Source organism: Ranitomeya variabilis, chromosome 3 (assembly GCF_051348905.1).
Source record: "Ranitomeya variabilis isolate aRanVar5 chromosome 3, aRanVar5.hap1, whole genome shotgun sequence".
NCBI lineage: Eukaryota > Metazoa > Chordata > Amphibia > Anura > Dendrobatidae > Ranitomeya > Ranitomeya variabilis.
The window spans coordinates 549,801,951-549,819,051 of NC_135234.1; the positions used below are offsets into that span (position 1 = coordinate 549,801,951).

The 17,101-nt window shown below is 40.1% G+C and overlaps 1 protein-coding gene across 3 annotated transcripts in view; it reads left to right on the top strand.

The window, feature by feature from the left end:
* Positions 1 to 17,101, top strand: part of ABCC4 (ATP binding cassette subfamily C member 4 (PEL blood group)) — a 376,997-nt gene that overhangs the window by 174,945 nt on the left and 184,951 nt on the right. For all 3 annotated transcript variants that reach the window (XM_077297155.1, XM_077297157.1, XM_077297156.1), the window contains exon 20: positions 9,572 to 9,651. In XM_077297155.1, the coding sequence (XP_077153270.1) occupies positions 9,572 to 9,651 (80 nt within the window). The remainder of the gene's footprint in view (positions 1 to 9,571; positions 9,652 to 17,101) is intronic.

The window sequence follows — 17,101 nt, forward strand, 5'->3', positions numbered from 1 at the left end:
AGGCCACCGCATTGTACCGATGGAGTTGCCGGCGGGGCCTCCAGGCTTTAATGAGATGCCGGAGGAGCCCCGACTGCATAAAGATACGCCGCCACCCCACAGTACAGAGGCCCCACACTGCAGAAGAGGAGCCGCCGCACCACAGCACAGCAGCCGCCGCTCCCAGCACAGAGACCCCACGCTGCAGCGCTATGATAAGGTAATGGGGGATACTCACTTTCCTGTGAGACGCCCCCTCGTCGTCATCAGGATCACTCCCCCCCCCCCCCCCCCAAAAGGCACATATTCACCGGCCCTATAAGACGACATACGGTGTATAAGAAGACCCCCGACTTTTAAGAAGATTTTATTTTTTAACTGGTAAAGTTGGGGGGTCGTCTTATACGCCCAGTCGTCTTATACGCCGGAAAATACGGTAAATAACCATGGTACCACTGAAAACGTCCTCTTGTCCCGCAAAAAACGAGCCGCCATACAGCATCATCAGCAAAAAAATAAAAAAGTTAGTCATCAGAATAAAGCGATGCAAAAATAATTTTTTCTATAAAATAGTTTTTATCGTATAAAAGCGCCAAAACATAAAAAAATAATGTAAATGAGGTATCGCTGTAATCGTACTGACTCGAAGAATAAAACTGCTTTATCCATTTTACCAAATGCCGAATGGTATAAACACCCCCCCCCCCCCCTCAAAAAAAATTTAAAAAAAAAATCATGAATAGCTGGTTTTTGGTCATTCTGCCTCACAAAAATCGGTCAAAAAAGTCACATGCCCAAAAATGGTACCAATAAAAACGTCAACTCGTCCTGCAAAAAACAAGACCTCACATGACTGTGGACCAAAAAATTTAAAAATTATAGGTCTCAAAATGTGGTAACGCAAAAAATATTTTTTGCAATAAAAAGCGTATTTTAGTGTGTGACAACTGCTAATCATAAAAATCCGCTAAAAAACCCGCTATAAAAGTAAATCAAACCCCCCTTCATCACCCCCGTAGTTAGGGAAACAAAAAAATTAAAAAAAATGTATTTATTTCCATTTTCCCGTTGGGGTTAGGGCTAGGGTTGGGGGTAGGGGTGGGGCTAGGGTTAGGGTTGGGGCTAGGGTTAGAGTTGGAGCTAGGGTTAGAGCTACGGTTAGGGTTGGGGCTAAAGTCAGGGATAGGGCTGGGGCTAAAGTTAGGGTTAGGTTTGGGGCTAAAGTTAAGGTTAGGGCTACAGTTGGGGTTGGGGCTAAAGTTAGGGTTAGGGTTGTGGCTAAAGTTAGTGTTGGGGCTAAAGTTAGGGTTTGGATTACATTTACGGTTTGGATTAGGGTTAGGGGTGTGGTTAGGGTTTATGGTTGGGATTAGGGTTAGGGGTGTGTTTGGGATAGGGTTTCAGTTAGAATTGGGGGTTTCCACTGTTTAGGCATATCAGGGCTCTCCAAACGCGTCATGGCATCCGATCTCAATTCCAGCCAATTCTGCGTTGAAAAAGTAACAGTGCTCCTTCCCTTTCGAGCTCTCCCGTGCGCCAAAACGGGTTTACCCCAACATATGGGGTACTCAGGACAAATTGAACAACAACTATTGGGGTCCAATTTCTCTTGTTACCCTGGGGAAAATAAAAATTGGGGGGCTAAAAAAACATTTTTGTGGTAAAAAAAAATAATTTTTATTTTCACGACTGCGTTATAAACTGTAGTGAAAGACTTGGGGGTTCAAAGTTCTCACAACACATCTATATAAGTTCCTTGGGGGGTTTAGATTCAAATATGGGGTCACTTGTGGGGATTTCTACTGTTTAGGTTCCTCAGGGGCTCTGCAAATGCAATGTGACGCCTGCAGACCAATCCATCTAAGTCTGCATTCCAAATGGCGCTCCTTCCCTTCCCTTCCAAGCTCTGCCATGCGCCCAAACGGTGGTTCCCCCCCACACATGGGGTATCAGCGTACTCAGGACAAATTGGACAACAACTTTTGGGGTCGATTTTCTCCTATTACCCTTGGGAAAATACAAAACTGGGGGCTAAAAAATAATTTTTGTGGAAATTTTTTTTATTTTCACGCTCTGCATTATAAACTGTAGTGAAACACTTGGGGTTCAAAGCTGTCAAAACACAGATAAGTTCCTTAGGGGGTCTACTTTCCAAAATGGTGTCACTTGTGGGGGGTTTCAATGTTTAGGCACATCATGGGCTCTCCAAACGTGACATGGTGTCCCATCTCAATTCCGGTCACTTTTGGAGTCCAATTTCTTCTCTTACCCTTGGGAAAATAAAAAATTGGGGGCGAAAAGATCATATTTGTGAAAAAATATGATTTTTTTATTTTTAAGGCTCTGCAATATAAACTTATGTGAAGCACTTGGTGGGTTAAAGTGCTCACCACACATCTAGATAAGTTCCTTAGGGGGTCTACTTTCCAAAATGGTGTCACTTGTGGGGGTTTTCAATGTTTAGGCACATCAGGGGCTCTCCAAACGCAACATGGCGTCCCATCTCAATTCCAGTCAATTTTGCATTGAAAAGTCAAACGGCGCTCCTTCCCTTCCGAGCTCTGCCATGCACCCAAACAGTGGTTTACCCCCACATATGGGATATCAGCCTACTCAGAACAAATTGTACAACAACTTTTGGGGTCCATTTTCTCCTGTTACCCTTGGTAAAATAAAACAAATTGGAGCTGAAGTAAATTTTTTGTGAAAAAGTTAAATGTTCATTTTTTTGTAAACATTCCAAAAATTCCTGTAAAACACCTGAAAGGTTAATAAACTTCTTGAATTGTGTTTGATCTTGGTTTTGAGCACCTTGAGGGGTGCAGTTTTTAGAATGGTGTCACACTTGGGTATTTTCTATCATATAGACCCCTCAAAATGACTTCAAATGAGATGTGGTCCCTAAAAAAAAAATGGTGTTGTAAAAATGAGAAATTGCTGGTCAACTTTTAACCCTTATAACTCCCTAAAAATAAAAATAAAAAAAAATTTTGGTTCCAAAATTGTGCTGATGTAAAGTAGACATGTGGGAAATGTTACTTATTAATTATATTGTGTGACATATCTCTGTGATTTAAGGGCATAACAATTCAAAGTTGGAAAATGGCAAAATTTTCAAAATTTTCGCCAAATTTCAGTTTTTTTCCTCAAATAAATGCACTTTATATCGAAGAAATTTTACCACTATCATGAAGTACAATATGTCACGAGAAAACAATGTCAGAATCGCCAAGATCCGTTGAAGCGTTCCAGAGTTATAACCTCCATAAAGGGACAGTGGTCAGAATTGTAAAAATTGGCCCGGTCAATAACGTGCAAACCACCCTTGAGGCTTAAGGGGTTAAGCTAGAGGCACCACTAACCAAACACTATTAAGACCAAGGATATCTCCAAACAAGTTATGGACAAAGTTCTTGAGACGTACAAGTCAGGATTGGGTTATTTAAAAAACAAACAAAAAAAACCAATCTATGATGATCCCCAGGAACACCATCAAATCCATTATCATCAAATGGAAAGAACACAGTGCCACAACAAACCTGCCGATGCCTGGGCAAGGAGGGCATTAATGAGAGAGGTAGTACTGAGACCAAAGGTAACCCTGAAGGAACTGCAGACTTCACAATCTGAGGCTGGGAGTATCTGTCCATATGACCACAATAAGCCGTACACTCCATAGAGTTGACCATTATGGAGGATTTGGCAGTAGAAAACCTTTACTTAACCCCTTTATGACCTTGGGATTTTCAGTTTTTCCGTGTTCGTTTTTTACTCCACTTCTTCCCAGAGCCAAAACTTTTTTATTTTTCCATCAATATGGCCATGTGAAGGCTTATTTTTTGCGAAACAAGTTGTACTTTTGAACGACATCATTGGTTTTAGCATGTCGTGTACTAGAAAACGGGAAAAAAATTCCAAGTGCGGTGAAATTGCAAAATAAGTGCAATCCCACACTTGTTTTTTTATTGGCTTTTTTACTAGGTTCACTAAATGCTAAAACTGACCTGCCATTATGATTCTCCAGGTCAGTACGAGTTCATAGACACCAAACATGTCTAAGTTCTCTTTTATCTAAGTGGTGAAAAAAATTCCAAACTTTGCTACAGAAAAAAAATAAAAATTGCGCCATTTTCCAATACCCGTAGCATCTCCATTTTTCATGATCTGGGGTCGCGTGAGGGCTTATTTTTTGCGTGCTGAGCTGGCGTTTTTAATGATAGCATTTTGGTGCAGATACGTTCTTTTGATCGCCCGTTATTGCATTTTAATGCAATGTCGCAGCTACCAAAAAACTTAATTCTGACGTTTCAAATTTTTTTCTCGCTACACCATTTAGCGATCAGGTTAATTCTTTTTTTTTTATTGATAGATCGGGCGATTCTGAACGCGGCGATACCAAATAGGTGTAGGTTTGATTTTTTTTTTTTTTTTATTGTTTTATTTTGAATGGGGCGAAAGGGGGGTGATTTAAACTTTTTTTTTTTTTTTTTTTTACTTTTGCCATGCTTCAATAGCCTCCATTGGAGGCTATGCAGCAGAAATGCAGGTGTGCTATGAGCACCAACCACAGGGGGGGCGCTCACAGCAGGCTTGCATCAGTAACCATAGATGTCTCAAGGACCTCTATGGTTACCATTCTGACGCATCGCTGACCCCCGATCCTGTGACGGCCGGAAGCGCCGGTTAAATGCCGCTGTCAGTGTTTGACAGCGTCATTTAACTAGTTAATAGCGGCAGGTAAATCACGATCAAAACAGCTGACATGTCCCGGCTTTGATGCGGGATCACCGCCGGAGCCCACATCAAAGCGCGTATCTGACCTCGGACGTACTATCACGTCCGAGGTCAGAAAGAGGTTAAACAAAAATTGTATGGCTCATTTTGAGATTGCCAAGAGACGTGAGAGACTCCTCAAATGTATGGAGGAAGGTGCTGTGGTAAGATGAGACCAAAATTTAACTCTGTCTGGCACCAACCCAACACAGCTCAAAACCCCAAGAACACCATCCTTACAGTAAAACGTGGTGGTTGCATCATGCTGTATGTTTTTCAGCAGTAGGGACAGGGAAAATGGTCCAAATCAAGGGGATAGTTGTGAAATACTGGGATAAACTTGTTTCAATCTGTCAGTGATTTGATACTGGGATGGAGGTTCACCTTACAACAAGACGGTGAAACAAATACTGCTAAAACACTTGAATGGCTTTAGGGGAAACATGTAAATGTTTTGAAGTGGCCCAGTCAAAGCCCTGACCTTAATCAAATTAAGAATATGTGGTCAGACTTGAAGATTGCTCTTCATCAGAGGTACCATATAATTTGAAGGAGCTGGAGCAGTGGCAAGATGTGGAAAGCTCCATGGAGACTTATCCAAAGCGACTTTCTGCAAAAGGAGGCTCTACAAAGTACTGACTGGATAGTTATAAACGCTGAAATTTTCAGTTTTTTTGTCCTATTTGTTGTTTGCTTTACAATAAAAAAAACAAAAAACAAAGCAAATGTTCACAGTTGTAGGCATGTTCTTTACATAAACTGATGCAAATCCTAAAAAAAAAAATTAAATTCCAGGTTGTGATGTGGAAAAAACAGAAAAGATGCCAAGTTGGGTGAATACTTTAACAAACCACAGTGTCCTCAGCATAAATTCTTAAGTAGCTGAATTGGCTTTTTGGGATTACAGACTCCCTTTAACCTCCATGCTCCTGCTGCGTCCGAACATGTGCTAAGCAAAATAAAAAGAAGAAATCCCTCTGTTGCTCTATACTGTGTATGGAAGACATTATAGAAACTAGTCTTCACCCAGTAGCTCAGAGAAAACTGATTATTACAGATTAATCTGCAGAGGGTAGAACTGGTGAAAGCACAGGATACAGGTCAAACAATGGCCAGAAATAGTGCTATTACTTATATACAAACACAGGATAGCTTATTCTGGAAAGATTCCTAAAACGACAGGCATCGACTTTTTCTATGTTGTGTAATTCGGCATTGATCATATAGAATATTTGTAATGGCTTTGTTGTTTTACATTACACGTAAGGTGATGGTCACGTTCATATTTGCTTTATACTGTACAATGCCAGAATTTCATTAGATGCAAAGGCCTATTGGGCACTTCAGTAAGTTTCTGTGTAATGCTTACTTCACCCATGCAGGTTGTTTGTCTTTACACTAGGGGAGTTGGAATTGTTAACATTGCTTTTGATCTTCTGCTTATCAGAAGATGAAGAATATCTGGAATGCAATTTTATTCAGAGGCTAATGTTCATTTGAATATAGCTTAAATGCTCTAAAGGCCTAATCACATCCCTGTTTTTCTTTTAAAACGAATCTTCTCCTCCCCGCGGGTATCCTTTTTAATCCCAGTACATTTCTGATAGGTACAACTGTAAATTACATTTTGAAGGTTTAAGCTCCATTCTCAAGTTTGTGGCATTCAATTAGCAATTCTACTACCCTGAAGAAATATCACGATCCGCCACTTGATTTTTATTAAACTTATCTTATTCTGGTAAAGTCTTTTTTTTTTCCACCTGAGAGATGTACTTGAAAAGAAACATTATTCTGCAGCTCTAATTCAGCTTCGTTATGTAACCTATTTTTAGTATTTGGCCAATATGTCCAGATCTATTAAAGACATCACCAATTTATTAATTTCAAGTCTTAAATTTTACAAATTGCCTTTTAATAGAAAAAATTTCCCAGTAAAGAAAAGGCCGTAATACTAGTATATCACTAAACTCAGAAGGTGTACTTATTAAACTAATTTACCCTGGCTGAAGTGTAAATTTTGTCTTTACATTACTGCTGAAACTGAATTGTAAAAGGATAAAGAGCATGTGTGATAAATGGTTTTTTTTTGTCTGCGTTTCTTTTTTCCGTATTCAAAATTTTTAATGAAAATAAAAAATTAAAATGTTGAAATGTTCACACAGGCCATTGAGGCTTTTAAACTAGTGAAACGGTCACGGGGAATGGGAAGCAGGGTGAGCGGTGTCCTTATCTATTGTGAAACCTCTACCTTGTTGAAGTACCCTTTGAATTTGACAGCATTCTTTTTGGGTACGAGTATCAGCATGACACATCTAGAATTGGCAATTTTTGCCCACTCTTTCTTGCAATTGCACTCCAAATCTGTCAGATTGTGAGGGCATCTCCTGTCTACAGCCCCCTTTGGGTTAACTCACAGATTTTGGTGATGTGCAGTGTTGGCTTTGCACCAGACATACCTTTTGGAATTCTTGCTCAAAACTTCAACCTTGATCTCATCAGACCATAGCATGGTTTTCCACAAGTTTTTGACAGACTTGGTCATTTTGGCTAAAAATCTGGGCTTGGATGTTTTTCTTTGTGAGAAAAGGATTCTGTCTTGCCACCTTACACCACAGGCTGGAGATTTAAAGAATACAGGAGATTGTAGTCACATTTAGGATGCAACTAGTACAGAACCTGAATTTCCTGCAGCTCCTCTAAGGCGAACCTGTCAGCAGGATTGTGCACAGTAACCTACAGACACTGTCAGGTTGGCGCTTTTATACTGATTATAATGATACCTTGGTGGATGAAATCTGCCTTGTGCTTGTTGCTTAATCTTTACTTGTAGTTTTCAGTTAACGATATTCTCTTTCTTCGGGGTGGGCCTGTGGGGGGGGATGGGTCTTTAAGTGGTACACTGTTTATATTCATCTGTATATCTTATTACAGGTCACTGATCCTTCAGTATCCTGCCCCCTATTTTACATAATGCATATACTATTGTGTGGTTAGAAAAAAACCATTACATTAGGCAAAATGGCGACGGCGCCTGCGCAATAGCTTGTATTGTATTATGCATATAAGGTACGGTAAATTTATTTTTAAAAATGGTGCTGGTGGTGGCGCTTGCACAGTAGCATCTATTGGAACACTACTGAGCATGTGCCACCAGCACCATTTTGATGAAGTAAATTTTTTCTTTTTTTACCCTACATTATATGCATAATGCAATACATATGCAGTACAAGCGATTGTGCAGGTGCCATCGCTGGGCCCATTTTGCTTAATGTAATTTTTTTTTTTTGTGTGTGACCACACAATAGTATATGCATTATGCAAAATAGGAGGCAGGTCACTGAAGGATCTGTGACCTGTCGTAAGCCCATAAGGATGCATTTGTAAGCAGAGCACCATACAAAGACCCCCCCCCCACACACACACACAGGTCGCCCCGAACCATGAGAATCTCATAAACTGAAAACTGCAAATAGCAGATTAAACAACAACCAAAGTACTGATTTCATCAACCGAGGTATCGTTTTAATCAGTATTACAGTGTCTGTAGTTTACTGAGCAAATATCCTGCTGATAGGTTTGCTTTAATGTTACTATAGGCTCCTTTGCTTCCTCTCAGACTAACTTTCTTATGGTCTTTTCATCAAAGTTCTATGAAATGTCACTGTTGTGCGAAATTTAGGCCACTTCTTGACACCTGTCTTCAGTGTTCCATAGCCTATGTACTGAAATAAGAAAATTCTTTGAGCCCTTTTCCTGACTGATCTCAGGAAATCTCAGCAAACGCTACTAGAACAGTCCAACTTTCTATGGAGTTAATCATCATTGTAAATGATGGCATCGGTGTACTGGCTACTATTTACCCTAAGTTTACGAGTGATTGGGTAATTTTGAACACAACCACATCCCCAGTTAAATGAGTGCTCACAGTTATGCAACCGCATTATTTTAGTTTTGTTACATTTATTTCCCCCTCAAAATGATTTGTTTGTTTCCCACAGAATTTGTACTGACTATGGCCCTGATTCATCAATTAGATTATGCCAGAATTCCGTCGTAAATTGGTTAGAAAAGTTTCTGACTTTTGGTGTTTTCACCCAGTTCTGCCACAATAGACAGATCTGTGATGAAACTGGAGCATGATGCCACAGCTCATCTAAATTATGGCAAGCTGCTGTGTACCTCATGCCAAAAACCTTACTCCAGTCTCTGACTAGAATAAGATTTTTGGCAAGGCACATGCTACTTGTCAGATGTCTCTGAATCATTAACAGCCATTCACCTCTCAATGAACCCGAGGTGCCGGACTGCAACAAAGCCCTTGATCAAGACTGGCGTCAGTATTAACAGTCTTGATGAATCGGGGCCTAAGGGTGACCTTAAAAGTGGAAAACTTGTTGAAATGACTCTAATTGGTATGATTTGTGTTAAATTGCAGAAGCCTGGCATTGTAACAGGGTGCGTAGACTTGTCATGTCCCCTGTAGGTATTTTATATTTATCATTCAAAATAGGAACATTTGAAAATGCCACTATCAGAAGAAAAGTTTTTGTAGGGAGCAATTCCAATTTTCATACTTCTGAGGCATAAGCAATTAGAAAAAAATGTACGTCTAAATAAAAAAGTGTGTTCACGGCATTATATCAAAATAATTATGACTTATTGGGTGAAGTGGGTATTACATATAGTGGCAGCGTTTCAGTGAACCTTCCTGAAAGTACTTTTTTGTTTTTCATCCCATCAACAACCAGAAATAAACTTGTATTATGTGTATTCTCTCACGAATTGATTTTTATCTTTCTAATTCATTTTTTTTTAATAGGAAGAATATTGAACAGGTTTTCCAAAGATATTGGTCACCTGGATGACTTGCTACCTTTTACGTTTTTGGACTTCATGCAGGTAAATAACATATATATTAAAATATTTTTATAGTTTAAAGCAACGCTCCAGTGTTTTATTTTTTATAATTTCAGTGCTGGAATGCTACCATTCTTGCATATCTGAAGAATGGCCTATGATCTCCATCCGACAATTCATGATAGAACCAACTGCTTTGTTCTTGTTGAACTCAGCAGAAAATATAGGCAACAATATAGAACAGCTTTTTATTTAATTTATATTGGTGAACAGACAGGATAACATTTTTACCAATGGCTAAAAATATATTGAGTTTTTCAATCATCTCTAGAACTTTGCATATTGTCAATCATAGGATCAGTTTTTAACACTAAAGCTCATACATAGTGCATGCACTGTTATGGTTTTTCTACAGTTCAGAAAGTGAGTCGCTTTGGCACATACTCGTAGATAATATAGTACTGCAAGACACAGCACTTCTGAACTGAAAGCAGATAATTTATTCCCCAGTGATTAGAAATTGAATCCATTTTATGTTCATTTGTAGAATGCACAATATATTGCATGCGTCAGGTTGAGGTACAGAAGATGAATGGGTACAATAAGTTTCTCATGTTGATACATATTGAGGTGCAGGATTCACTTTATTATAGGTGTGGTAGATTAGATTCAAGATTTTAAACTTGAATTATCCCATCTTTTTAGCACAGGGAAATTGTTAAAAAAAAACTCCATCCTTACTGTAAAACCTGGTGGCTTTCGACAATCCAAAGAACCCTTGTTTGGCTGCACTACACTGCAACAGACTTATTCTGTGCTAGAGAATTCAAAACCCCGGTCTTGTAAGAAGCACTTTCTTCAACTCACACCAAAAATCTATGTGGTTTAAGTAAGGCAACTGGTGGCCACTCCAGAATCTTAAGAGACTTTTTGTGAACGTTCAATAGAGATACAGTTGGATTATTAAATGTATCAAAAAGCTTGGCACTCAATAATGCTAGTAGAAAATAAAGTCATTTATTATACATCTGGACAGACAGATCAGCGGTAGCTCGTTTCTTGCTAAACGTTTTCGGTCCTTTGTGGACCTTCCTCAGAGCAAGTTTATCTACTGTACTGGAGCGTAGGATCTGAACTTATAATCAGATGTATGAGTATACTGGCAATATATGTGGAGGCAAATTTCAGAGGCAGTAATGGAGACCGTGACTGTGAGCAGGATAAGCTGCTTGGGCATGTGGTGTGCCCACACTGTGTACGTTCTGTTGCCTGGAGCGCTGGTGGCGTGCTGAGGGAGGCAGCTAGAGTGGTTGGGGCTAAATTTAGGGTTAGTGTTGGGGCTAAGTTTAGGGTTAGTGTTGGGGTTAAGTTTATGGTTAGGGTTGGGGCTAAAGTTAGGGCTAAGGTTAGGGTTGGGGCTAAATTTAGGGTTAGGGCTAGAGTTAGGGTTGGGGCTAAAGTTAGGGTTGGGGCTAAAGTTAGGGCTAGGGTTGGGGCTAAAGTTAGGGCTAGGGTTGCGGCTAAAGTTAGGGTTAGAGTTGGGATTAGGGTTGGCATTAGGGTTACATTTGGGATTAGGGTTAGGTTTGGGATTAGGGTTAAGGTTAGGGTTGGGATTAGGGTTAGGGGTGTATTGGGATTAGGGTTAAGTTTGAGGTTAGGGTTGAGATTAGGATTAGGGGTGTGTTGGATTTGGGGTTCTGATTAGGGTTATAGTTAGGGTTGGGATTAGGGTTGTTTTGGGGTTAGGGTTGTGATTATCGTTAGGGTTGTGATTAGGATTATGGATCAGGTTGGGATTAGGGTTACGGGTGTGTTGGGGTTAGGGTTGGTGTTAGAATTGGGGGGTTTCAACTGTTTAGGTACATCAGGGGGGCTCCAAACGCCACAGCCAATTTTGCGCTCAAAAAGTCAAATGGTGCGCCCTCCCTTCTGAGCTCTGCCATGCGCCCAAACAGTGGTTTACCCCCACATATGGGGCATCAGTGTACTCGGGATAAATTGGACAACAACTTTTGGGGTCTAATTTCTCCTGTTACCCTTGTGAAAATAAGAATTTGTGGGCGAAAAGATCATTTTTGTGTAAACAAAAGCGATTTTTTTATTTTCACGGCTCTACTTTATAAACTTCTGTGAAGCACTTGGGGGCTCAAAGCGCTCACCACACATCTAGATAAGTTCCTTAAGGGGACTAGCTTCCAAAATGGTGTCACTTGTGGAGCGTTTCCACTGTTTAGGCACGTCAGGGGCTCTCCAAACGCGACATGGCGTCCGATCTCAATTCCAGCCAATTCTGCATTGAAAAAGTAAAACGGCGCTCCTTCTCTTCCAAGCTCTGCGGTGCGCCCAAACAGTGGTTTACCCCCACATATGGGGTATCGGCGTATTCAGGAGAAATTGCACAACAAAATTTATGGTTATATTTCTGTTTTTACACTTGTGAAAATAAAAAAAAATGGTTCTGAAGTAAAATGTTTGCAAAAAAAGTTAAATGTTCATTTTTTCCTTCCACATTGTTTCAGTTCCTGTGAAGCACGTAAAGGGTTAATAAACTTCTTGAATGTTGTTTTGAGCACCTTTAGGGGTGCAGTTTTTAGAAAATAACCAAGTGTGACACCATTCTATCGTATAGACCCCTCAATATGACTTCAAATGTGATGTGGTTCCTAAAAAAAAATGGTGTTGTAAAAATGAGAACTTGCTGGTCAACTTTTAACCCTTATAACTCCCTAACCAAAAAAAATTTTGTTTCCAAAATTGTGCTGATGTAAAGTAGACATGTGGGAAATGTTATTTATTAACTATTTTTTTGTGACATATCTCTCTGATTTAAGGGCATAAAAATACTAAGTTTGAAAATTGCAAAATTTAAAAAATTTTCGCCATATTTCCATTTTTTCCCCATAAATAATCGCAAGTAATATCGAAGAAATGTTACCGCTAACATGAAGTACAATATGTCACGAATAAACAGTCTCAGAATCAGCAGGATCTGTTAAAGCGTTCCAGAGTTATAACCTCATAAAGTGACAATTGGCTCGGTCATTACGCACCAAATTGGCTCTGTCACTAAGGGGTTAATACTGAAGCCTGTTGCTTATCAGATTTTTTTTTTTTGTTTATAGTATCTGGCTTTCACTCATATTTACACAAGTGGGAGAGTACTAAACTTCAACAGCCATTTGCAAATAAGTACTAACATCAATTCTTGTTGTTTAACTATGTATAGTGTGATTTTAATTCTGCCGCTTTTGGAATACAGGAGAAAATGTAGCATGTGGGGAACTTAAGTCTGTTTAGCTTGTGGCGGCTAATCGCTTGGCTTAATGTGCCCACTTCCCCATAAATTCCCAAAAAGTTGCAAACTTTTGTCTCAAAGAGGACATGCACCGAAATGTACTTCTTTTTGGTGTCAAAAAGAGATATGTAATACCGTTCACAAATACCCACCCCCCTCAGTCTCATGTTAGGGAACAATCTTGTTAGTGCACTTTATACTTTAGAGTAAAGGCCCCGTCTCACTAAGCGATTTACCAACGATCACGACCAGCGATACGACCTGGCCGTGATCGTTGGTAAGTCGCTGTGTGGTCGCTGGGGAGCTGTCACACAGACCGCTCTCCCCAGCGACCAACGATCAGGGGAACGACTTCGGCATCGTTGAAACTGTCTTCAACGATGCCGAAGTCCCCCTGCAGCACACGGGTAACCAGGGTAAACATCGGGTTACTAAGCGCAGGGCCGCGCTTAGTAACCCGATGTTTACCCTGGTTACCAAAAAAAACAAACAGTACATACTCGCCTTTCGGTGTCCAGGTCCCTTGCCGTCTGCTTCCTGCTCTCACTGAGCCGCCGTACACTGAGAGCAGAGCGCAGCGGTGACGTCACTGCTGTGCTCTCACTTCTCACTGTACGGCCGGCAGTCAGTGAGAGCAGGAAGCAGACGGCAAGGGACACCGAAAGGCGAGTATGTACTGTTTGTTTTTTTTGGTAACCAGGGTAAACATCGGATTACTAAGCGCGGCCCTGCGCTTAGTAACCCGATGTTTACCCTGGTTACCAGTGAAGACATCGCTGGATCGGTGTCACACACACCGATTCAGCGATGTCAGCGGGGCCTCAACGACCAAAAAAAGGTCCAGGCCATTCTGACACGACCAGCGATCTCGCAGCAGGGGCCTGATCGCTGGTACGTGTCACACATAGCGAGATCGCTATGGAGGTCGCTGTTGCGTCACAAAACTTGTGACTCAGCAGCGATCTCGCTAGCGATCTCGCTATGTGAGACGGGGCCTTAACTAAACTTTTTGTAGATTTTAACCCCTTCCCGTCAAAGGCAATTTCCATTTTCCCATTTTTTTTCTTCCAGGAGCTACAACTTTTTTCAGAATGACTTCTATTTTTGAATGACACTATTTGTTGTCTCATGTGATGCACTGGAAAGCGTTAAAAAATACAAAAATAAATTCCAAGTGTATCAAAATTGCAAAAGTGTGATTCCAGAATAGTTTTTTTTTTCTTTAATTTACGTGTGAGGGGATCTCATTTATATGTATTTATACAGGGTTCTTTACAGTTAGAGCAGTCAGACATGTGGAATGCCTGACCACAAGAGGTAGTAATGGCCGACACTATGACTAAGGGCTGGATGATTTCCTCAGTACAAATAATATTGTGGGTTATAGATAATATAGTGATAGAATGTACTATTGGTGGAGAAAGGTTGAGCTTGATGGACCCATGTCTTTTTTTCAACCTATGTAACTATGCTCACTATACAGTAAAACTGACCTGGCAGCAAGATTCTCCAGGTTAGTACAATTATGCAAATACCAAACATGCATGGTTTTTTTTAAGTGGTGAGAAATTCTGAAACTTTAACTTGTGACCATATTCAGAGACCTGCATCTTTTCCAATTTTTGGTCGGTGGGGCTTTTTTGTTTTTACACACTGGCCTGATAGTTTTTATTGATACCATTTTAGCATTTTGGGGTAGATACGATGTTTTTAGTGATAAGCGAGTGTACGCGTTGCTCGGGTGGTCTCTGAGTATTTGTAACTGCTTGGAGATTTAGTTTTTGTTGACGCAGCTGCATGATTTACGGCTGTTACCCAGGCTGAGTACATGTGGGGGTTACTTGGTTGCTAAGGAATCCCCACATGTATTCAAGCTGTCTTTCAGCTGTAAATCATGCAGCTGTGTCAACAAAAACTAAATCTCCAAGCAGTTACAAATACTCAGAGATCACCCGAGCGTGCTCGAGAAAACCCAAGCAATGAGTATACTCGCTCATCACTAGATGTTTTCATTACCTTTTATTGCAGTGTTGCGAAGGCCGAAAAAAACGTGTTTCTGGCGATTTGATTTTTTTTTTCTCATTCTGTTTACTGATCAGACTTTTACAGATGTAGTGACACCAAATATGTGTAATTTTTATTTATGTTTAATGGGGGGAAAATGTGATTTGAACTTTATATTTTTTTTCATGTTTTTAAAAAAACAAAACAACTTTTCACTTTCTACTGAACTTGTTAGTCCCATTAGGGGACTTGAACCTGTGATTATTTGATTGCTTGTGCTATACACTGCAATGCTAAAATACTGCTATGTATAGTGAAAATCACTGTATCCTATGAACATCAGCTACAGGCTGGCTTTGTCAAGAGTACTGTCATCACAATCCCTCGGCACCCCACGATCACTTCACAGGTGTGGCGATGGGCGCATAGAATGACTCGACCACCTGCCGGCACGCATTAGATCCTGCTATCAGAGATTGCTTTTCTGCACCTTTAGGCTATGTGCACACGTTGCGGATTAGGCTTAGGAATTTATGGTGCGGATTCTGCATCTCTTGGCAGAAAGCGCAGCTGCGGATTTGTCGCGTTTTTTGTGCGGATCCGCAGCGTTTTTGGTGTGGTTTTGCTGCGGATTTTTGCGTATATTCAGCATTTTTTACCCCTGCGGATTTCTATAATGGAATGGGTACAAAAACGCTGTAGATCCGCAAAAAAGAAGTGACATGCTACTTCTTTTAATCCGCAGCGTTTCCGTACGGAATTTTCCGCACCATGAGCACAGCATTTTTTTTCTCATTGATTTACATTGTACTGTAAATCAATTGCGGATCTGCAGCATTTCTGCACCGCAAAAAGCTCTGCGGATCCGCAGCAAGTCCGCAATGTGTGCACATACCCTCAGCTGTTAAAGGTTGATGATGCCTGAATAATACAGCCATCATCTGCTGGGAAAGACGCAGGCTTGGCTGGGAACCTGCATAAGGCCGGGATCACACATGCGAGAAATACGTCAGTCTCGCATGGTAATACCCCGCCCTGCCACCGTCACTCAGGAGCAGAAAGTGCGGCCGCATAGCAATACATGTGTAAGTGTGATCCCAGCCTTAGTCAGAGGTCTGGCATATGACATAAACATACAGCATTTGTCAGAAAGGGGTTAATCCCCTAAAGAAAGATTGAAAAAAGTATGAAAAACCCTTTATTTTATTATTTTATTTTATATAAGAAAACAAAATTATATAAAAAATATAACATTTGAATCAAAAATCATATTTGGTATATCTGCGTTTGTAAAAGTCAGATCTATGAAAATATTAAATTAATCAACTCTATTGGTAAAAGCCAAGAATAAAATGCAATGCCAGTATTACGGTTTTCAATCACAACACCGGAAATAAATATATATATATACACTGTGTTCCAAATTATTATGCAAATAATATTTCCTCATTTTTTCTCTAAATTACCTATCTGAATTGCAGTCATTGTTATTTTCCAGTCATCTACTATTCTAGTATAATTGCAATGTTTTGGAACAAAGTGCCTGTGAAAACAGTATATTTAAAAAAAAAAAAACACTCAAAATGCATTTTCCAAATTATTATGCACAGCAGAGTTTTCAACCTTTTTTTTTTTTTTATTTTGAACAAAAAAATGGTCAATTGTGAAGTTATAAGCATTATCAGCTTAATACAAAATGAAATCAAACAGTTTTCAAGTGAAAACTTTATTCTAGGTGATGTTACATTTGCACATAGGACGCCTTGTTCAAAAGAAGCTTCTGAACTCTCTCGTCCATTGAATTTATCAGTTTTTGGATGGTTTCTGCTTCAATTGTTTTGCATGTGGACAGAATACCCTCCCAGAGCTGTTGCTTAGATGTGAACTGCCTCCCGCCATCATAGACACTCCTTTTGATGATGCTCCAGATGTTCTCAATGGGGTTGAGGTCAGGGGAAGATGGTGGCCACACCATAAGTTTGTCCTCTTTTATGCCCATAGCAGCCAGAGATGCAGATGTGTTTTTTGCAGCATGAGATGGTGCCTTATCATGCATGAAAATGATCTTTCTGCGGAAAGCATGGTTCTTCCTCTTGAACCATGGCAGGAAAAGTTGTTTTAGATACTCCACATAGATTATGGAGTTAATCTTTAATGATTCCATAATCTTTAATGATTCCAGCCCAAAAC